Genomic DNA, 24,095 nt, shown 5'->3' with positions numbered 1-24,095 from the left:
CTACTGAAACCGGAGAAAGAAGGAGCAGGTCAAGGTCACAAAAACAACATTTAATATCTGGTGTCACAGTGTTAGATATACTGAAATAACAGATACATATACCATTTTATAGTGTCTGGACCGACCGTCTCTGTCACAAATAGTTCTGTTTATGTTCATTTTAAACACCGACATGTTAACAAACGGCACTTGTTTTCTGACTCAACTGAATCTGCCCCGGATCATGTTTAATGACCCGTCTGTTCAGCACAAACCACATGTTGAAACTACCAGGGATTCATAGAATTAAGAACGGAGAGGAGAAAGCTACTGTTGATGATGACGGCTACAATATTGATAAACAAGTCATGCAGGTTCCTGACAAGGTAGATAAGCAACGTAGCTCTTGGTAGCTTGAAATTGTGACGTGGATCCTGATGTTTGCAGTTTGGCCCTTTTAATCTGTTGCATATTCAATCAACAACCTGTTTCATCAGAAGCACAGTGGAAGGGATGCGGATTAGTTTGACGCATTTTTGTACCTCCTGAACTGTAAAATGTTGAAACACACAAACAAATAAAACAAGTGTACTGTAAACACCCTACACATAGTGCAGAGGTCACAATAAGATGTGTAAGATCAACTCTGAAAAAAAAAACAACTTTTAAAACCTAACACAAAAGTCGACTGATACATTTCCAGTGTATGTTTCATGGGAGTCTGCTTGGCACGATTGTCAAAAAAAAAAGAAAAAAAAGGGAGGAGAGTAGGTTTGAGAAGTGTGACATGGCTACTGGTTTTTAAGGCTAGAAAGAACATCGTGGACCAGCTGCTAAAACAAAAGAGCTACTTTTAATTCTGGTTTCTGTAGCTGCACTTGGAACGATAGCATGTGGATCCACTACTCAAAATCCACCAGAAAACATTAAAAAGCCATGTCCAAGTCGGAGTGCCTTCTCGAGTAGGAGGAGCTTAAGTTTTTGGGAACTTGTTCATGAGTAAGGATGGGATGGTGTGTAAAATAAAGATTGTATCAAGTTTAAACTAGAACTGAAATGATGGTATGGCTGTGGAAATGCTCCTGCTGTTTTGGACTCTTTGCCATTACGTTAGTGGCTTTAGCTATTGAATGAATGTTTTGCTGCTGATTGCTTCATTTCCACTAAATGATAGTTTGACATCATTAGAACTGATCGTTCGGATCACCGTGACACTTAGTACCCGGGCTCCGTGGAGACCGTGGGCTCCTGGAATCTTGCATTATGGGAAGTTACAACAAACCTTTCCAAATTGTGAAATATCAATTTAATTTGGCATCTTTTTAACAGCAGAATCATTTCATCCTGCAAAAAAGGATTAAATAAGTGCAAAAAATTAAACGCAAAATTAAATGTTGTACGAGAAGCTTTTTCTCAGATGGTGAAAATAAATCTTTTGTTGTCTGGAAAAACATTTAAAATTGACATAACAAAACCTTACTGTTGTGCAAATATTTATATAATTTGTGTTATTGTAAAAACGAAGCCTTTGTAATGAGGATGAAAGTTTTAAATATTTCAGTTTTCTTAATTTAAAAAAGTGAAACGCTTGTATTTAAAAGTAAAAACGCAGTGATAAATATATTTTTAAAATTGTTTTCTTTTTTTTTTTGATCAGTAAGATTAACTTGATGACAAAAAAAGATAAAAAAATGCTTTGGTTTTAAGACACAATCTCAATAAGATATCCCAAAAATATTCTAGACAATGGTAGGACGGTTTTTTTTCCCTTTTTCTTAAGTTGAAAATGTGTTTTTCATGTATAGTCTTAAAAGATCATCCACAGGTGTCAGATTTTGTTTTGCATCATAATTTCTTTTAACTGCCACGACCACTTTCAGTAGTTGTAAAAAAAAATGTTGATGAATATTCTACATAAAAGACACGTACAAAAGATACAACACACCATCTTTTTAAAAGAAAAAAAAACAGACATCCACGTACAAAAAAGGTTTTCCATCCCCTGATAAAACAAGATATGCACATGTACATTCTGTAGCCTCACACTGTAGTTCACGACCAACGAATCGTCTTTTCGAATGACAATGTACAAACTTGCATAGACAAAGTGATACAGTAAAGCGCAGCCTTTTGGCAATATGCCCACAATTCAACATTCTTTTACTTTTATTTCTGAGGGAGTAGCTGCACGTTGCTGCTGCCTGACGTCCGACAGAAACAACAAAGACCACTAACATATGCAAGTTTGTGATATGAACCATTTCTTTTGAGTCTGATGGTGACTGTGAAGGGAATTCGTGGGTCTTTTGTTATTTCAACATGCTGATAAATGGACGACATCATAGAATCTTCAGCTTGTAAAGGGATCGTAGTCTGCATTGTTTATCTTTACGCTAGAAACCTGGAATATTTTCTAATGCAGAGCGTAAAATGGATTTGGCTAATCTCAAATTAAGGCTTTTTTTAGTTTTGGCTTCAACTTTGGGCCAGACTAACCTTTCTCTTGGTGAACGGGAGGGAATGTATACAAGAAAGAGGAACGCCTCTTGAGTTCGGTTTGAAGAGAAACTGATTTAAGTTTGTGTGCTGCGTGAACATTTGAGCTTCCATGTGTGACATCAGCGTCCGGCCTGTAGCGTATGTATGTGCTTTTGTTGGGGATGTACGTACAAAAATGCGGTCAGCGAAATTGATTGTTTGTTTTTGGGTGTGAAACCAAGAATATTCTTGACATGAATGATTTCAAATGAAAGTAGCTTGAACACATTCTAGCTCAGCTTCAGGTGGCTTTTCTAATTCATGTAACTTGTGTTTAAGGTCACAAAACCACCGTCGATTTGCAAGAAGAAACAAAAACAATTAGCCCTTTAACCTTGAACTAACACATGGATGGATTCATGTTGGCATAGGTTGTTCAAATATACCAAAAGGTATCTCAAAATGCAGTGAAACTATTGGGGAAAATACAATAACCACACATGTACTTTCTTGTGCTCATTTTAAATGAATATCTGAATAAATTGTACCCTTGGAAACCCAGACGGAGAGGCGCTCCCCTTTCAGACAGTTTTTGTGACACACTCCCAAGAACAACACACAACTCTGAGCACAGTCCCGGTAAAATCGGCGAGTTATAAAAACGTTGACATCATGAGGAGGACGGACATTGATCTGAACGACGGCGTCCGACTCTACGTCAGCCTTGACGTTGCTGACGCGACCTCACGTCACGCAGAACAGGTCGAGTGAACACCGGATGCGTGGTGCGCCTCTAATGCTACCGACTCTGTAGAGCTACATGTGTGTTGTGGGGATGCGTGTCAAGGGTCGGAGCTTTTAAGAGAGCTTTGTCTGGTTCTTCCTCAGCTGGCTGAAGCAGTTTTTCAACAAATCGTCTCTGAAGTGAGAGTCGTCTGAAGACCCCACGGACGTCCTCCATCGTAAGCTTACATACAGCCCACTGACAAGTTTGGCCTCCTGACACTTGACCCCGGAGCCCTCTGCTGGCAGAGCCACACTCATGCAGAGCAATGGATCCCCAAAGCAGCCGCAGCTGAGCAGCCAAAATGAAGCGGGGAGAAAGATAAATACGTGATAAAGAGGGTAAAAAGATCCTTGGAGGCCGCTTGCCGCCCCGGCTCCGGTGGAATGGTTAGGTCGGCAGAGGGTCGTCGTCGCCTTTACTGCATTTGCACTTGCAGCAGAGGACGATGGGCGTGGCCAGGAGGAGGAAAGGGGAAGCGACAAGCAGGAGCAGACCGAATCCAGCGAAGATCCCCACCACCTGTTAAAACAATACATGATTATGATTCGCTTTTACGACATCTAAGACAGTTTTCTCCATGTAAAAGTTTATTATTTAGTGTCATATTACAGAGCTTAGACTTTACATGTAAGATTAAAAACGATCTAAAATGAAGATTCTAGGATCATAAATCGTCAGGTTTAAAGATGGGGAAGCACGAGAAGAGGGTAGTAGTTGGTCACAGCAGGAGGCCGTCTACATTGAGCCTCGTTCTGCTCGAGGTTTCTGCCTTCTAAAAGGAAGTTTTTTCCTCGCCAACGCCACACTGTGCTTCACTCATTATTGAGTTGCTGGGATCTGTTTTTCCTTAATCAACTATAGTCTTACTTAAACTTTAAAGTGTCTTGAGATTTGTTATGATTAGACACTTTATATAAAATTGAATTGAATTGAATAGTATCGGCTGGCTTCAGGTGACCGCTCTGATGGAAAATGTTGGAAGAAAATAATTGATCAGAAAGAGTACTCGACACTGACCACAAGATGGGGACAAACACGACAAAACAACTTCGTAATAGAAATGTGCCCAACGTTTCATAAAAGTATTAAAGAACCGAAAATCAGAAGGATAATAAACAAGAATATAAACAAGTTAACTAGTAAAACAATACAATGGCCTCGATTTATGCACCTTGATAGATCATTACTTTACACAATGGTTCAAAGGACGCTTATTTATTTAAACTAAATTTCATTTTTAGCAGACATGTTACCATTTGCTGAAGTATTTTGAACCCTGAAAGCAGGAGAAGAGTATACATTGACAACACATCAATGATATGATTTTCTTTTCTTGATGATAAGCTGTTGATAACAGGGCTTGATGTATTTTTTCATGAACACTTTTAAAATTAGGTTGGGTTTAATGAGTAATCTGACCCTGAAACAAAGAAAATAATTACTTCATAAATAGTTTCTTGTGCTTCCGGGTGTCTTGTACGTAGTTAGCAACTGCGACATTATTGGCATTGGTAGATTCCCTTACTCACCACAGAGGGGCGCAAGAGTCCAAGATGTCTGCAGCCTGCGTGGCTACATAACAGTCACATGCAAATAGCAACTTATAATAGCACCATTGCTGTTCTTGTTAGGTCAGATATTTGGCAGCAACACAAGAATCCCTCGTGAAAGGTTCAGGAAACCAAAGACAACTTTGAGTTATTACCAACCAGGCGATGCTAAAGTAAGTCACTGATATATGATGTAAACAAAAAACAGTGTTTACTCGTATATTCAGTTGCATCTTGTGCATTAGTGTAATTGTTGTCATTTGGAAGCTCAACCCGACAACCACCAGCTCCACTGTCCTCCCTCACCTCAGTCTGTCCCACTGGGCAGCAGATGCCACTGTGTGCTTATGACGACTACATGACGCCTGCGGGCCAGAAGATATCAACAATCTTATCCACAGGGCCGTCTTAGAAGGTGTTTTCGGGTGAGTCATCTCAAATGTGTTATTGAAGATATTTAAATTACCTGAGTAGTAGTAGTTTTTGCTTCAGTCTAATGAAGTGCCACCTAAGATTAGTTGTGAGCAAAATACAATTTTCTGCCCAGGTAATGACCCTGTAAATCCCTGTGCAAACCAGCCACGACAACCCCCTGGATAATAGAATACGCAGCAGCATTCACCATCTCTGCAGCACACGAGGAGAAAAGAACCAGCCTTTTGTGCTGCAGAGAGTGAAGAGCCGTCAGACCTGCCCTCACGTGTCTCGACCGCTAAGACGACGTGAGTCACAGAGAAAAAAGCCATGGATTCCTCACCTGCGTTCTGTGCCAGATCACGGACGCTCTGGAGTGGCCCAGTTTGTTTCGACAAGGTCCTTTGTCGTAGTGGATGAGGAGAAAGTCGTCCTGTCGGCCGAAAAGCACAGACACAACAGAGATGAGAGGTATGATTGCTGATTCTAAGAAACAGGGCCAGCTGTTGGAAGAACCTTTGCTTTACAGATGCCCTCTGTGGCGGCACATGTGGGATGATGTAAGACACTGTGGCTAGTCAACCTGAAATTGAACTGCTCGATCTTTATTGTGGCGACAGATCATTTGGTCTATTTTCTTACCTCATTTGAAAACTAATTCCTAATAATCCTTTATAATAGAGAACAATACCTTGTCTCCTGTTACATCTCAACAAAAATCTTGTTTTGCTGATCCATTGTTTAAGAACAGAGACATTTGGTAATATTTTCTAAATCAAATGCTGCTTCAACAATTAAAAAACAATATAATGGACTCTCTTATTTCGGTCAATTTACATTGAACAAAAAAATGTACACAAAAAAAGATAAGCTTAACTTTGACCAAAAAGTGATGATAAATACATTTATTTCATAATTATATAATATTTTTAGTAAAAAAGATTGTTTTCCTAATTTTAAATATATATTTTTTTTCACTGAAGCAAATGTGCTTATTATTGTTATCTTGAAAACATATCGTTTTTAATTGTATCTGATCGCATGTAAATCTGTAGCACTTTATTGAGCTGTACATGAATAAGGATAATGGTTTTATCAATACTGGAATGGGAAGTTCAGAGAATCTTTACTGCAGCAATATCATGGGTTTAAACTACAAGAACATGTTGTATAATGTGTACGTTGCATAATAAGGTCAGGACTGTACATTATGCTTAGTTAAACCTATCCAGAATGTAAATCTTTCATGTAAAGGGGAAAAAAGGCATGCGATGTAAACATGAATTTAAGGTATTGGCAACATCACCCACTGCAAATCATAAATGAATAAGATTTAGAATCCTACTCACGTCCAGAGACTCCAAACAGTACCAACAGAAGGCATGCTTGCAATTCTTGCACATCATCTGAGCGCAGCCCTCGTCCCTCTCGATGTAAACTTTACATTTGGGGCAGCGTTTGATTGGTGCGTCGTCCTCTTCGTTCTTATAGAAGGAGCTGAGGAGAAAGACGGGTCACATTGTTACCACAGATGGTTTGTTATAGGTGGGGGTTGAGCTGATTGATCTGTGAGGATGTCGGCGAGGCTTCTTTTCAGTGAGGTCCTGGCGCCGTAGTGAGGCAGGTATCTGTCACATAGACAAGCGTGTGCACTTGCATTGACAGGACGATCGCGGTGGGAATTGATTTCACAGGGAGTTCAGAGAACCTTCTGCTCAAACTCTATCCTGTGATGCACCAATGTCAGAGAAGGCTTGTCGAAGCAGTCTATTTGTAGATATCACGTTACCAGGTGACTCAAAGCATAACAAGCCTTTCACAGACCTTTTCTAGGGAGAAGCAGCTATTTCTCTTTTATACATAACACCCCCCCAAAAAACTAAACTAGATAGAAAGTGTGCATATGAAGAAGAAAGGTGTATTTGGACACTGTGCTCATCAAGTTATTTATGCTGTATAAAAATGTATTTGAACAGACTGAAGAAGAAGAAGGTGGACATTACTGGACTGATTTATGAGTCCAAATGACATCACAACACCTAACACTGACGCAAAACGCCAATGGAGCTGGTCAATCCATCAGCCTGCAAGAGGCGAAACAGGACGCCCAGAACATTATTTATACCTCCGGTTTCCATGTAGCTGACGATACACTTGTGGATTCCTGAAGCAAACCCAGTTTATTGCTGTTTTCTTCTGCCAGGCAACAAAAGGCATCCACAGAGGGATAACGTTCCGAGGATACAACTGTTGTGGAGATAATGTTCTCCCCTTTGTGAATTATGTACAGTTATTGAAGAACAACACTTGTGAATCCATAGTTGTAGTTGTAGAGACAAAAAAAACTGTCAGTTTAAAAAGCAGTAAAGATAAAAATAATTAAATTAATATGTGCAATGGATATACATATAATGTTATTTATAATGTTGGTACATTTGTATGAATAAATAATTGTATATATTCTTCAATGGATAAGTGATGATTTAAATATTGTTAACATTAGTTTCAATTTCACATCTTATACTGTATATAATTAGTGTTTTATAAATATATTATTACTTTAAATAGCTGAGAAAAGTCATCAAGGTTTTTTTTTCCATTTCAATTCATGACTACGTCAATTTTATGCATTGTGAAACATAAAATTGATCAAACATTAAGAGTGATGTAAGTAAACACATAAAAAAAACTCATACTAAAATTCACAAATCCTGTCAATGACCACTTCAGAGTGGGACTGACCATTGTTTTCACCGTAACAAATCAAGCACAAGAACAACAAAACAAAAAAACTTATTTTACAAAAAGACATGAACGGTAAACTAAATAGATTCAGAATTTGCTACCAATGCTATATATTTATATGACGTAGTGAATCAGTGTTGAGCCTCAGTGATCTGTGTTGACCTCCACACCCACATTATTGTAACAGCATCAACTTCTGAGGCAGTGGAACGCCCAAAAAGTGAGGGTTAAGAGCCACTTTAACAGCCAAGAAGATTTCATTCAGGAAAGTCCACAGAGCTAACAAGTGGCTCAGCCACCTGGTACTTTCACAACTCAGAGTCCACCTGCTAATCCTTTTCTCTCTCTCCACAGTGAGCTCTGGAACTGAGCGGGAAGACGAAAGCCTGACGGAGCTAATGACATTTCCTGAGTAATAGGATATCACAAGGAAGCGGGTCAGCTCCAAACGTCTGCCAGCGGTCCCCTCAATGCTCTTTCAGTCAGCAAGAAAGGTTTTCTTCGGACACATCCTGTATCTTTGAGGAGATTACGTCAATCTTCACAGCATGATTTACTTTTGGCAGAGACAAGCAAGCCCTAACAGCCGTGAATTTCAAGTGACTGCTGCTAGATTGTGAAGATCGGTGTGCACGTACACCAGGCATGTTTGACGATGGCCACATTCAATCAACCTTAATGGAGGCCTAGGCAAAAGCCAAAGGCCAAACCCAGATGTTGTGTTTCTACCTCTTCCACGGAATAAATAACATTTATCTTGAAAGAATAATTACATAAACTATTTATATGTATATCATTGTGTATGAATAGTAACAGCCTCTTATAAATAATAGAAAATCAGCCGACGCAGGTCTTTAACCCTCAATCTCTTGTAAGTAAGTAAGTAAGTCATTTTTATGTGTATAGCGCTTTTCCAGACCAGGGTCACAAAGCGCTTAAACAATCAAAACAATATTCAATAAAGTATATATTTTAAAGATCAAGATAAAACTGATAACACAACAGGAGTTCCAGAAAATCAAGGAAAAGCCTGAACAAATAGAAACGTCTTAAGATGTATGACGCTCTGCCAAGTGATTAAATTGAACCAAACGAATGGTTAACGTGTTGCAGTTTTGAGCAAAGTAATTAGTTAGAGCACTGCAAAAATAAAGGTACTATTACTATAACACGTTGCTCCCAACAATGGTGGTGATAGATTATTATTAATGTAATTTTAAAAAGTAATTCAAGATGTGTTGTGCTATATATTAACTTCCAGTAAATAATAGATTGATATTTACTGTTAAGAATCAGCCTAAATATATTGAACTGATCATTTTTATATGTTTTAACATCTCTGTCTGTTTATAATATTAACAAAATATTTAAAAAAAAATGTACCTGTTCTCCCCTGGTAGGAAGGCTGTGATGGGCAGGTTGCTCTCCTGGCAGGCTTGCCCAGGGTGCCAGGTGGCTTTGCAGGCCGAGCAGAACTCTAGGGCACAGACAGCACACTGGACCAGCTGTGGCATGGCTGGAGAGTCTGCTTCTTTAAGTTGGCACACCGCCTGGCAGGTGGAGGAAGGGCACCATGTCCGGCATGGGTCCAGCAGCACCTCTGATGACACGAAACACAGAGTGAAAAAAACTTGATAAAATGATAAATATGAACAGATGTCACAGTTCAGATCCCGCTATTGCTTGATGGAGCATTACTGGCAATAGAAGAGTTTATTAGTCAGTGATTATCTCCTCATGTTTGCATGCTTGAGTGGACATTATTTCAGACAACCTGCATGTGAACTCACCTCTATTAAGCTACTGTTTATAAGTGACACAAATAGTAACTAAGCAATATTTGTAGTCATCTATTTGCAATATCTGGGCTGTTTCATCGAAATAGTGGTTAATGCCATCTCCCAAACATATGGTTGGAGCTGAAAGTGTTTGCCAGAAACATTTTCAACTGCTCTTTTTGCCCAAGAGTGATGCTAGCTACCAGCCTTTAGCTGCGCTCCATCTGCCATGAAGTTCATGGGGTCACATCCAACAAAATTGCTTCATGGCCACGAGGCGTGACAAGGCAGATTTGGGCACATTGCATGATTTAGGTCAAATAAACTTCCTCTTTGGTCTTGTGCTTTTGCTTGTCTTAAGTCATTTTCACCAGAAAGGGGTAAGATATCAGCCCTACTTTCCTTTAGCTGCTATTTTCTTTGTCACTGATCGTCTCTTCTATTAGCAGCATTTCAACCACTTACATAAATGATGAAAGGACATTGATGAAGAGCATTTTGCAACATTATTCATAAATGAACAACAAAAAAAATGCATGAAAAAATAATCTGTTCAGTGAAATAGAAAACTATGAATAAGCTGCACGAATCTGCTCCTTTTTCATTTCTAAACCTATATTTTTTGATCAGATGAAAATTGTATGATTACAGTTGAAAATATAATCAATTAATAATGAAAAGCGATCTTGAGAAACCTCAAACAAACAAACTCATAAATTTTGTATCTCAAATATTTCTCATTTTTAATTAATCAAATATTTAAACAAACAATTAATATCGTACTGTGACGTTAGTTTTTCACTGTGGCCGTAACCAATTCATGTTTTTTAAAAACTTCAAGTTCCTCACTCATGTATTCAGACGATCGTGAAATTAAAGGGCAACTAATGAAAAAAATCCAACTCTCCTGACTCATCCATATGTTTCAAATGTTGAAGTCTTCCTCCCAAGATGCAGAAGGTCTCTTTTCATGACTATGTTGTGAAGTTATTACTTAAAGATGTAATAATGGCTTTACTCCTCCTCCAGCCAGCTGTAATCATGCCCCGCTTTGTTTATACATCGAGTCCTTTGGAGGTGGAGACATCCGTGATTGATAACGCTCGGTGATAAACCTCAATGCTTGACGAATAACAGTAGAGTTGGTGTGGTTATGGTTACACGATTGTGTAACCACAATGTGGTGTTGAAAAAAGTATTTTCAGTGTATTTTCTTATGTAAACATTTCAATGACAGAGAGAGTTTTGTACAAACAGACACATACTGATGAATAAAACAGATTAACTGCTCTTTAAAGAGTTAATGTGTGATATGAACAACATGCTGTGGACAAATACAGTACAAAAGTGAAATCATGATGCACATGACCTTTTCACTTCCTCTTCTCTTTTCTGCCAAGAACTTAAAATACTTTTCCTACTCTTGGCTCCCACTGACAAATACAGAGTAAGAGTAACAGCCACAGTTCAGCCTGACTGGACTTGAACATTAACAAGATGGTTGACACTTTCAGAAGGAATGTTGACAGCCATTCTTGAATACACCCATCCATTATACCAGCTGTGGATGGACATCTCTGTGACAGGCATAGCACTAATTTATACTGCATATAAACACATATATTTTTTATTAGACCTGCTGGAGGATGATTCATTGTCTGCACAAAAACCTACATGTTTTGTTTTTTTAACATTTGCAATATATTCTCAGCTAAATATATTTAAAAACTGCAGGTTATTACTAAGAGTCAGTTATTATGTTGTTATCTTTATGCATAAAGTTGTACACTTTGATCAAAATGTAAAGTCTATAGCATACATTTTAAACGCAGATTAAACATAGGGCTCTGGAAGACAACCCAAAATGTTATATGAATGTCCAGCTTTCTTTATTTTTGCAACCACTTTAAGCTGTTCCAGACAATAACGTTCAAATTATTTTCCCATAAAATCAATGAAAATAAAACAAAATATTTTGGATAAATAAAATCGTATCAAAAGATGTTTCATAGATGAATAATAAATGTAATTTTCCGGTCTTAAATAATGAAGAAGGTAGTTAAATGTTTGTAGCATTCAATTTTGACAAAAACAACCTACTTGAGGCTTGATGTTTGGTAAAAAATCTGAGAATTTGGTGATTTTTTGTTTGGTAATGACTGATCTGTTTTTGTGTCTTTCTTTCGTGCTTCATGGCTCATCACCGGTAAACTTCTAACCCGCCCTCTTCATCTGCAAGGAGCCCCCAGTGCTCTTTCACAACACATACTGTTGCTGGATCCAGGATCTCCTTCACCTTGCCATGACGGTGCCGACAGAAACAGATTCCTCTCCATGGTCATCTCTGTACCCTTGCATACTGCTCTACACTCTTCTCTCTTCAATCCCTGTCTCGCCATCACCCATCTCTCTTCTCCCTCCCAGCCAGTCACACTTTCTAAAAAGAAGTCTTCCTCGACACTGCTAATTGTGATTGTCTGGGTCCTGTTTTTTCTTTTCTTATATAATGTTATTTAAGCCAGGGGTCCCCAACCTTTTTTATACCGCAGACCAGTTGAATGTCTGCATTATTTTCACGGACCGGCCAAAAAATAAAAATAAGAAGGCATGTGGTGCAAAAACCTCTAACTGCATTAATCTTACCATAACGCTGAGTCAGCAAGAGCCCCAGGTTTCTCCACAACAAGATAATGTATAGAGTTTGTGTTTCAATCTTTTTCACTGCTGTGTTTTTTGAGTAAATTTGACTGAAATAGTAGTTTGACATGTTAAAAGTCACATGCTAATATTTGAAATAAAACATATTTAAGACAATAATAATAGATACCAAAAAAAATGTAGTTACGAAGAGCAGCTAAATGTGGGTTTGATCACACATACTATATTCAATAATGTCTGAAAGTGATCAGAAAAATATTAAATAATTATAAAATGAAGTATTAATACTCACTATAGACTGATTTTTGTGTAAGTTCTTCTGACACAGGTCAGTAAGCTGTGGCAGTGTTTGAATAAGAGCGACATCCTTATGTTCTTATAGGCTACAACACAAATGCCAATTACAGCTGATTTGGGTGAGAGCTTCATGTATTTGTGGAACTCTTTCACTTGATACATTCGGCCGCTGGCAACACGTGCCAGACACAATTGGCGTCATCCTTGTTACAGCAGCCGAGGACAGCGAGGAGCTCCACAGTGTCTGTAATTGACAATCGCTCTCACGTTTACTCACCTCTTTCAAACTGAAGCTTCTTGTATCTCTGCATCATCTCTGCTGCCACCATGCACTCGATCTACGGGGGAGGAAAGAAAAATGGGGAATAAACAGGTCATTATGCATATTTATAGACAACAGCTGCAAGATGAGATTACATATTCAGAAAAACAGAACATGCATTATGTTTCAGCTACATTGTCAAAAGTCTTCACCATCAGTCTCTGCATACAAAACATGCACAAATAATGAAAGGAATAACGAAATTGCAGAAACATATTGTTATTTCTAGGATTGTCCAGCAACTGTTTCTATATCAGTCTGCTGGTGACCACCACTTCATTGTATTAGTGTTCAATGGTAGTATAAGTAAAAGTAATGGATTGGGAAGAGGTTGCTGTCTAGAGAGAAACAGCGTTCACCAAACTAGCACCTTGGGTTCTCACAGGGTCAGCCCCAGAGATTGATTAGAAGGATAAAGCTTGTGCCGCAGCACCAGGCCCGGTCGCAGGGCCTCCGAGAAAAACTGAGCCAGTGAGTCCATCAGCCAAAGTGCCTGGAGGATGAATGGCACTTTGCTCCCTGAATGACCTCAACACCAGGCAAGCATGCAACTCTTGTACTGGAGGAATTGACATATTTGTATTTAGCCTCGAGTCAAGGAATTCATATTTTAACCACAGAATGAGAAGAAAAACACACTCTTCTGTGATTGTTTTTTAAAATGATAAAATTTACTTGTTCAACTCTTTGATTCAGGAGTTCATTTTGAGCATGTTTGTGAGGGACTTTTAAAGAGATAGTGATGATTATATTAATAATGATTGAGACAAAAGAACAAACCAATATTGAGCCCAGCTGGTGGAAACCAAAGGTTGCAAGCAACACTTGGTCTTAAGTACATCAGAAGTTAAATGACTTGAACTGCAGCTTTTCTTTAAAAAAAAAGTAAAAGTAGTATTTTATGAAGACTCTTTTTTCATTCTATCAATCCTTTCCTCTGCACAATCATCCATTTAGCAATCAAATTTGGTAAGGGGGAAATATTGTGAATACATCTTGTAAATTCCAAATACTTTGAGAGAACTGAACACAGCTAGTTTAACTTGCATATTTTAATTATTGTAATTTAATATTTTTGTTAGACTGAATTTGATCTTTATTTAAACTCTGATGTTAGTCAAAGAAGCACATAACTCATCAGCAGTACCTCATTTTCTTGCAGGAGTCCTCTTTTTGGGCAGGCGGAGTCTGGGCAGCTAATCGCTGTTTCAAGGCCTTCTTTAATTAAAAGTTCCACATACTGCTTCAGGCACTGTCGGAGAAGAGAGAGAGAGAGAGAGTCGCTCAACAATCTATAATTTTGCATTAATTAAACTCACACAGAAAAGCAATTTAAAGTGTTTTTTAAAATTTAAGTTATTTGATTCAAACTTGCAGAATGTGATGATTGCTCCCACTGCTTGGTTCCTAAGTAGAGGCTTCTATTTTAAGTGACCATTCTTGGACACTTTTTCCTTCCTTGGAAATTAATAGGTTAAACTCCCCCAGTCAGAGTGACTATTACTAGTTGCTTTATAAGCCCACAGCTCGTCCAGGGTTGCACAGTGCATTTAATGTCGCAAAATATTCAGTTTCAAAGCACAGGTTTGCCAAATAAACTGCAAATAAGTGGATGTTAAGGATTTGTTAAATCATAATCAGTTAGGTAATATTAAATTAGAGGAATTGTAAATCAATGTAAGTAAATTGCAAGTTGGTGATTTTTCAATCCCAAAAGCATTAATTTTATCAGAAAAATGTTGCTTATATTGTGGAATATAAAATACCTTCTTTGTTTGCAACCAGGTGTAAAGCCATGCAATGATGCAAAACATGACACAAATGTTTTCTTGGTCTCACATTTAATCATGATATTCTTGGTTTAATAGTCAATATCTTCCAGAAGAGATCTATGACAGTCATTGATCACAACTTCTCTGATGCTTTGCTCTTACGTTGAACGACACAAGTTAATTTCCTCCTTCTGAACTGCGTTATGGGAATTTACCGTAAAGTTTAGAGATAACTTTTCCAAAATAAAATTGCGGCTCGTGACAGAAGAAACCGGAACAACGGATAGATTGACATCATATGATGTCGGCGCTGTTGTTGGGTCACGATGACTCGACCACTCGCTGTATCATCTCTATCTGTGTGAGTAGTGCTGCTGTAATGAAAGACAGACCCGCCTTATGTTGCTTCTGATTGGTTGATATTGCGTGGTACCTTCAGTGATTGGCTAGATTTTAAGATATGATATGAATAACAGATATATGGGATCCCCTGTGGTGCATGTGTTTATTCCTTTGTTTTCCTTCCATTTAAAGCAATTGTTGCAATTGTTGGTAAATGTATGTAAAGTAAAAGTATATCAAGAACAAAGCTAATCCGAGGTTTGGACTCACCAGAGTGCAGAAGACACATTGGCACTGTGTGATGGTGGTCATCTGCTCTAGAGGGAACTCTCCAAGGCACAGCTTACACGAGACCAAAGGGTCCACAGCCAGCTCCCACGAGTGGCGGTACCTCGCCATGGTCATCTTCACCGCCACAGAGCTACAGGAGAAAAGCAGGGGAAAAGTGAAAGTCTAAAACTTGAAAATAACCATGGAGACAACCACATATTTAATCTATGGACTGAATTTGAAAAAGGAAACAAAATATGACGTTACCATTAAATAAATGTGTTTTACGAGACTTTGAACATAACAAATGAATAATATGATTCATTAGACCTTGTTGCGAAAATGACTATATTTGGTGAACAAAAAAAATGGATAGGACAGAAGCAGTTTTATTTTGAATCAATTTTCGTTCACTCGTCTGTGTTTACAGGACATGGCACTACACACTACATAAACACCATCAACCTCTAAACTGTGCTGCTAAGCAACCATTCCAGGGAGAGCTTGGGAGGTGGCGAGTGCACAGCCAGACAGGAAGAGATGAGCAGAGTTACTTTAAATGAACTTGTTCCAGTCTGCTGGTCTCAAAGAGTAGCAAATAGAAACAGTTAAGTTGTAGGTTAAATATTTGATTAGCAGGATATATATATATTTTTAAAACATTATTTATAACTAATTAAATAATACCAACCAATTGAGTCAAATGTTTTCTAAAAGCAAAGTTTTCCTTACCTTTTGTGGGATGTGCACAACAGGTACAGAAAAGAATCAAGACGGAACATGTTTTCACTCTTGTTCAGCTTGTTTGAAAGACAACTTGTGTGGTATGTTGGCTTAATAATTTTACTTCTGCTATATGTGTAAGTAAAATCTTAATGAATGGCAGCATCTAGACCTTCTATCTCCTTCCTTTTAATGGACTTGTGAAATCGACAAAAGGAAAATATCCTGAGGAACTAAATGAAGGTGCGGTCCAGTTCACATGATGAATATTTCACAAGATGATCCATCACCATTCAAACACACACGTAGCTGCAGTTTAGACAGAATATACACTATCCTTTTAGGCTTCAAATAGAGAGGCTGAGGAATGAATTGCAGACCAACACAATAGGTCAGATGTCACATTGTTGGACAATTCAACATCAATCACTTTAGCCATGCTGATCTGCCAGTAGAGCTAAAGTGATTGACGACAAAATCATTTTCAAGATGAAGTTTCTTCTTTTTGACTCGTCCTGGTGTGTTCTTGACTTGATCTGATTATTTTGAGGGCGAATAAATCTAAATATGAAAGTCATTGACTCAATTTTAAATCAATGTTTCTCAATAGATTTTGAATATTGTTTATTTTGTTATCAAATATGTCTTAGGTCATTTTTAGTTGTTGCTTTAATGCTTCTGCCATTAAAATCCCTGATAAACTGGTGCTTCAAATTATTGAAGCGTGAGTTACTTTTCTTTTGCACTAGTGTGAGACCTTGACGACCTTCAAAACCAGTGCAAAAGAGAGTGCTGCCTTCTGCCATAGGGGTAGATGTTGTGAGAACAAAAAGCCTCATAACGTCTTTTGTTTCTTTCATAACACAACCGCAATGTATTTGTTCATCCACTCCAGTATCCACTCTCAAACCTCTGAGAATAGTGAAGTAAACATAGAGCCCTTGAATAGTTGTTTTTCTTTACTTTTTTCAATCAAAAAATACTTGACCATGAGCTTTCGTTTCATTTGTGGGTTGAAAATGGGGTATTTTGTCATCAACTAGTTACAGTTTAAAATGACATATAATCTGTACAAGGGTAGATTTACAGAATAATGAATGACGTTCTGAATGAAAATGTATCTGTAAATATGAATTCCCTTCCATCACAAAACTCACTTTAACCTCTGAGAACCCACATTTCGTTCTGTCAAAAGTACAGCAATTATATTTTTGAGTCCAATCATTGAATATGGCTTGTGGTGAGAAAACCGTCTGTCCTTGACACGGATCTGCATTTGCCAAGGGTAAATATGTAATGGCCTGTGTCTATTTGTGTGTGAGTTTGACAGTGCTAAGATGGTAAATGTATCTTTGACTTCACTGGGTGAAGTAAAAATATTCATCATCCCAAGGTTACGTGTGCTGTCATTGCATGACCAAAGTGCAGTGATAAACCCTGACAATCAAGGTATCTTCAAATACTTCAAACATAAGTAGAGTAATACTTTTAACACATTGTGGCGACCACAGGAAGTTCAACTAATGGAAACCTTTAATTCAGATGAATTGAGTTTCACACACTAAAGTTTCAAAATATCACAATACCGATTGTATAGAATCAACGATTTATCTGACAGAATTAAATCCTCTGCTATTGCATCACATTCTTCATTAATTCTATTTTTTTTTTTTTCTTGTTGAAGTAAGACATTATTTTTATTCTTCTTCTATGAAGTTTAAAAAGTAAAATGAGTTCTGCAAAACGCTTCAAACAGCTTAGTTAGTGTTAGTTTTTCCTGAAAGGGAAATAACTGCTAATAGAAACGCTATTGAAGAAAAAATATTTTTCTTGATTGGCTAAAGTTTAACTTGACAATGGAAATAATAGCTTAATTCTTAAAACAAATATAAATTATACTGTGCAAAACAAGTGCAAAGAAATGAACCCTGAGAGATGAGTAGATTTAATAAGCAGACAAGTTTGTTCCCCAACATTTCAGCAAGAATGTGAAAAAAACACCCACACAGGGTGGAAGGAAGAAAATGAACAAATAAAGGCAGTGTAAACACCGCCTCGGAGACCGACCCCTCTTAATTAATGCTTCTATTTGCATATAGATTAATCCTCTGTAAACAGTCATTATTCTCTTATATAATGCAACAAGGATAAGAAAACTTCATTGTATCAGTGTGTACTGTTTGTGTTTTGTTTGTTTTTTTCATTGAATCTTGTTTGTCAATTTTCAAAAGTAACGTTTTACTGTTGGGATGCCTACATATTGTGCTGCTTTTACAGAAGTCTTATGCATTATAATGAACCAAACAAATGTCCAAATTTTAATAGTATACTTAATTTTACCGAGCTGATGGTGATTCGCTATTTACTGGATGGATGGTTAATAACGTTGAACCAAAGTATTAAGAACACACATAACAGCACATGGAGCTGTTGAAGACGTTTCCACATTTGTCTAGAGACAAAATGGAGCCCATGATTACAATTGACTATGTTTCAGGGAAATGCTCTGAATGCTTTTTATTAATTAAAACGTGGGTAGTGCCATTCATGTGAGCGTTGACTTGACATGTTCTGCACATGTAGTCTAAAGACCATCTAGCCCTTTTTCATGAAATCATTTTAGATATTGGCCCTTATATCTAAACAATCAGCCCCCCCCCAAAAAAGGATAATAATATTTAAGTAACAGTTAAAATCACTCCGGTAAGCCAGTCAGTTACCTTTGAATAACTACAGATGTCTTACCATTTAAAACCAAGACAAATAAGTTATATTTAACTTGAATTAAACATTTCTGTAGAGCTAGTCTAAGTCATGTCTAACTATCTGATGTTATTGATTGAAGCAATAATGATAACAGCCTTGCACAGCAACAACATGAATCTAGAGTGGAATGTCCCTCTGCAGGACAATAGAGTTTTTATGGCTACAAGAAGAGAAACGCCCGGACAGAGGGTCACTGATAGACAGATATGTGTGCTTCAGTGTCACTCAGACGTCAGCCGCCTGCGAAACAATTCACAAGCAATTCTTGTAACGACTACTTTGCAGACGAATGAAGAATGTGAATCATGAGACGATCTCAAGCGTCCACTCTGCCTGAAGATGTACTTGAAAAGAATTCTGAAATCACACATTTCATGCAAACGGCACATTCCCTCTCCCCCTTTTTTATTTTCATCTGCATGCGAGTCTCCAATGCTACCGTTGGCTGGCTGCAAGCAAACCCAGACTCTGAGTCCCACTTCAGGAGAATTGGAAAAAGGAAGCCAAAAACTGCATTAGGAAATGTGCTGACATCCTGTTGTTGGGTTTGCTGCAGTTATTCAGAGACAGAGTTTAAACGTGGATAATAGTAAATGCTCTGACATCTTTAACTTGAAGACAGACTCTGCTATCATTAATATTGATTTAGAGTCATAAATTCAATTAAACAATCGAGTAATGAAATAGCAGCAAAACGTTTCACAAGTGGCTCATCGTAGAAAACTGTAAACAAACAAATAATCATATCTTTAAACTTTACATTTGACATTTAACTGTACATCTCTTTTAGATAGCCAGTATGTTAATGTTTCATTATGATTTTATTTGAGCCAATAGTCTTAGCCAGGAAGAAATATATTGTTCTTCTTCTAGCCATTACTTTAAATGGCTTAGTTTGTCAATTAGTTGTAATTCAACACAGTTTAGTGATTAATAATTGATATCCTCGGATTGAAGTTTGTTTCAGTGGCTGATGATTAAGATCCAGTGAAAAGATGCAGATGTATTACTGAAAAGTAGTGGGCTATGATGGGATCTAAGAAAGTGCACTTGTCTTGCTCAGACGTGTTTGCTATATATGAGTGGCGTAAAATTAATGTATTTGGTGGAATACCTCCCTCAGGTAAACCATGCCACAACAAGTAGTGCCACTCCTGAATCACCAATGGCACACCCATGTTATTGCAAAACCCATGAGTCACCTTTTACACATTTGGAAATCCCCACTGATTATACTTTAACACTATTACAAAGATTGTATTTGATGACCTTCTGATAATGTAAAATCTAATTGAGAGGGGAATACTAATAAATCAACGTCTCATTGGTTAGGATATGTCCTCTTATCTAGAGTAGCAACATGTAGCAGCAGCTGTCATCTGCTCTTAAATGTTATTGTGTGAGTATTATTATCTTGGTAGTCTGAAACAGCACAGCTGGTTTGTCCGTTTGAAACGCAGGAGTTAGCTGCAACATTCCAGGGGTGCTAGATCTTGCAAAGTGTGGTCAGCAGAATCCATGAATTTATAATATAAGAGTCTCGCTTCATGATCACTACCTATATCAGATAAATGCGCCCAAGAGAGCAATTCAAAATGACGAGCAGCCTCCTGGAAAAGCAAGACATGGTTGCGTAATGCTCTTGTTAGAGTCCCCCTCTCATCCAGGCTCAACCTGAACTGGGTGACTAAACATTGAAGTGTATGTTGTTTATGAAAGTTTTTTTTTTTTTCAACAATATATCTGTAAGCTTCGTATTGACCTGGACCGCAGCATTAAACATACGTTATGGAGAAAAGTACACTTGGAAAAGTTGCTTATGCAAAAGTTGGAGGTGGTGAAGGGGTGAGAAAACATCTCTGCATAAATACAATTTTTACTGTGACTGATTATTGCTGCTCTAGTGCAGCTGTTGCTGTTATTATAAATAATCACTCCTGTTCCTACAGGATGAGCCATGGTGCAGCGTTTCGCTAGAAATATGCTGGTCTTCTATTTTTGTCGATGACCACTTTGCGAGCGAGGTAAAAGCTGATACAAACAGCAAACCTGGCAACACTTGGGTTGACATGTGACATCATGAATGAGATGCTTGTTGCAAAGAAAATGTAGAAAAGTGAGCAAGACAACCATGCAAGTTGTGGTATGGGCCGGTTGAATAACCATGTCCCAGTTTAACTGGAGTGCAATGTTCTAGCATGCTAACGTAAGAACAGGAGAAACTGGTTTCTGAAACAAAATGTGATATAATTAAACCGAAAAAAATACTTGTCTGTGTCACTATATGAAAAAAATGGTAATACATACCTTCAGAGCTTACAAAAGAAACTTTTTATCTTTTATCTTTTGACAATTTGCAGCATTATTGATTGTATATCATACCTAAGGCTGAAACGATTCAATTTAAAAAGGGATTATTGTTGTTTATCTAGCAAAGCTAATCTAAAGAATGACTTGGAACAATTTTCAAATTACAAAACTATTTTCCTCACTGCACCAGGTGGCTTGAAATTATCTTGGATGGTTTCATTATTTAACGATTGAATGACTCTAAAACAAAGCGTACAAACACCCACTTTAAAACTGTAGCAACCAGTTCTACAAGGGTTTAAGAGATTGCATCCATTTCTGCTCTTATTGTCGTCCTTTTAAACACCTGGAAAAAATAATTCCATTTAATAGGGTCATCCAATCACCTTCTATAATGTTTCTTGTAAAAATTAGACTAAATTGAAAGAGCAGATGGAAAGCACTTGTTATGCCCTAAACATGCATTTTAACCTCTTTAATAAAGAACGTTCGGTCCACACAGGTGACATCACACCTAAGGAATGAGCCAGTAAATAATTTTCATCTCTGTTAAAGTCTGCTAACAAGGATACAACAAGGTCGGGAGGTCCGTTGAGTATTCTAAATCATTTAGACAATTCAGTCCATCATTTGGCAGTTGAGCCTGTATGAACTTGATAGTTCACCTCAGGCAACAATTCTTCACAGTGCAAAATATGTCTTTTCAGCAGAGATCTTTGGGAAAAACAGCAAGACATTTCTCCGACATAAGAAATAGCCAAGGTCAAACAGACCCACAACATGCTTGAATAACTATCAAGTTTCCTCAAAAGTGCTGTTTTAGATTTGCACATCCACACAAAAAAGCACACCAAAAAAAACCCACAAAAGATGCTTGACATCAGCTGAAAGAGCACGACTGCCCTTCATATGTGTTTGTCTGTGTGTTTGCAGTCATGTATGTGTATTTTTAACCATGCGTGCACTCTCTTCAGATCCTGAAATAGCATGTCAACTTGTGGGCGTCATAACCTAATTCTTTGTTAGAGTAAACTTGTCTTCCTATCATTTTTACTGGACACAGTGAGAAGCGTTTCAGTTTCACACCGACCCTCTTTCACAAGGCTCAAACGCAAGAGGAGCAGGCCTGTCACAACACGAGCAAATGTTTATGAAGCTTGAAATGTGCATTATAGGGTAAAACAATCAGCTAGCTTTCTGTCTACCTTTTACATTTAGTATTTTAGAGAGAGCAAAAAATAACTATTGCAAGAAGTGAGTAACTTAGGTCAGAATCAATAGCAGGGCTCAGTTAACCCACCAGCAGGAATGACTGCTTTAAAGCATGTGGAAGTATACAATCTGAAAAAGACTTCTGAGGTCGGAATTAAATGTGTGAAATGTCCATTTTTATTATCAAACATGTTTCAACTTACTACTAAAACTTGAAAAAAATAAATAGAATTAGATGAAGTACCTCGATATGGTTTCACAATCATAAAAACAACATCCAAACACTAGTGGGCTTCACACAATGACTGGTTCAATGAAATAACAGTTGAAGTGAGTTACAGAATGATAAATAAAAAGAATAATTTAGATTTACAAAAATTGCAACAACACACTCACACATTATCTAATCCTTTTTTTTTTTTTAAATGACATGATCACAAGATGCTGACATCAGTTCCCTATACAACACTGCATTATTATTCATGTTTAAATATGTCATTACATTGACATTTTATTAAATAAATGGAAATATTATTGGAAACTATTTTAAGGGTTTATTAGTAATATGGTAATACACCTAGTAATGGAGTGTATATAGTCATCATTACAATGTCTTCTATTAATTACATCTAGGTAACTATACTGTATCTGTTGACAGAATGATGAATAATGCTTTTAAACCAAAACCTAAAATGTTAGGATTACAGATGGACCATCATGTGCTGACAGAAATGCTTCACTGCTCCCTAAATGTTACCCTATGTTTTGGTCTCAGAGGGCACAGTTGTACTAAATGATGTTCCTCTTCAGTGATTTTAATCACAGGTACATACTGATAACTGGCGTAATGTTTGTCCTGTGATGTGGTGTATATCATTAATATATATATTCTCTTTATGTGTATGGATGACTAGATGATGTGAATTCTATCTAAAGAAAGAAAAATGCAGCCATGGTGGGCATTAGTGAGCTCACAGCCTCACTGGCTTAAACTGTCTTTAAGCCTGGATTTCATAGATATATCTAGAGTCTGCCCTTCTGTTGATATCTTTTTTTTATATAAAAAGAACACAGGTTGAAATAGAGAGTCAGACATTTCTCGAAGGAAGATTTCAACGCCATTGAGGTGTTGCTAACAGGGAACTGTCATCTCACAAAAATATGCGACAAAAATAAAACATGTAAACGGCGGTGGCCTTGAGAGAAGCCTACGAACACTTACCTGGCTTTCTGAGACAAAGCCGTCCTGGTGGTGGAACCTCGGGGAACGGACTGAAAAGATGATCTCCTGGATTGGATTAGCGAGGAGGCGGCGGGGCGGTCAGGCGGAGGAGGAGAGGACCTGGCGAGGGGTGATGCCCATGTTCAGTCGCTGTGTCTCCGGTGACGGTACATCGCAGAGGCGAACCCCCCGCAGCCCTAAACACAAGACAGGGACAGCGTTTTTAGCCGCGGCTCTCCTCGCTATTCCTCTGGCGTGACAACGTAGTTGTTGGGTTTGTTTACCGGAACAAGCTCTCGGTTCCTGACGACCCCCGGGGAGCCCCTCTGAGAATGAACCCAGGCGCGAGATAAGCGAGTGTCGTTCAGCGCCGGGTGTCCGGGAGCGGCTTGTTGTTTACCTCTTCGACGCCCCTGTTGTCGTCGTGCTCGGCGAGGAATCAGCTGCTCCGCATTGGAGAGACGCCATTA

The 24,095-nt window shown here is 38.0% G+C and overlaps 1 protein-coding gene across 1 annotated transcript; it reads right to left on the bottom strand.

The window, feature by feature from the left end:
* Positions 1-29: 29 nt before the first annotated feature.
* On the bottom strand, positions 30-24,095 carry rnf144aa (ring finger protein 144aa). Its single transcript, XM_087779769.1, has 9 exons — positions 23,910-24,095; positions 23,626-23,822; positions 15,393-15,543; positions 14,156-14,260; positions 12,964-13,024; positions 9,337-9,553; positions 6,558-6,705; positions 5,552-5,641; positions 30-3,763 (listed from the first exon to the last, which is right to left on the bottom strand). Exons 3-9 carry the CDS (start codon positions 15,525-15,527, stop codon positions 3,632-3,634), a joined length of 888 nt encoding a protein of 295 aa, XP_087635895.1. The 5' UTR covers positions 15,528-15,543; positions 23,626-23,822; positions 23,910-24,095; the 3' UTR covers positions 30-3,631.

Source organism: Callionymus lyra, chromosome 18 (assembly GCF_982586985.1).
Source record: "Callionymus lyra chromosome 18, fCalLyr1.hap1.1, whole genome shotgun sequence".
Lineage (NCBI taxonomy): Eukaryota > Metazoa > Chordata > Actinopteri > Syngnathiformes > Callionymidae > Callionymus > Callionymus lyra.
The sequence above is the reverse complement of the archived record's forward strand: the minus strand, read 5'-3'. Positions and strand labels throughout refer to the sequence as shown.

Excerpts from the sequence above, each read along its gene's own strand:
- rnf144aa (XM_087779769.1), bottom strand. The coding sequence starts at position 15,527 with ATGACCATGGCGAGGTACCGCCACTCGTGGGAGCTGGCTGTGGACCCT. Across the intron at positions 9,554-12,963 it reads GAAGCTTCAGTTTGAAAGAG|AGGTGCTGCTGGACCCATGC; the intron begins GTGAGTAAACGT and ends TCGTGTCATCAG. Across the intron at positions 6,706-9,336 it reads TTCCTACCAGGGGAGAACAG|CTCCTTCTATAAGAACGAAG; the intron begins GTACATTTTTTT and ends CTTTCTCCTCAG.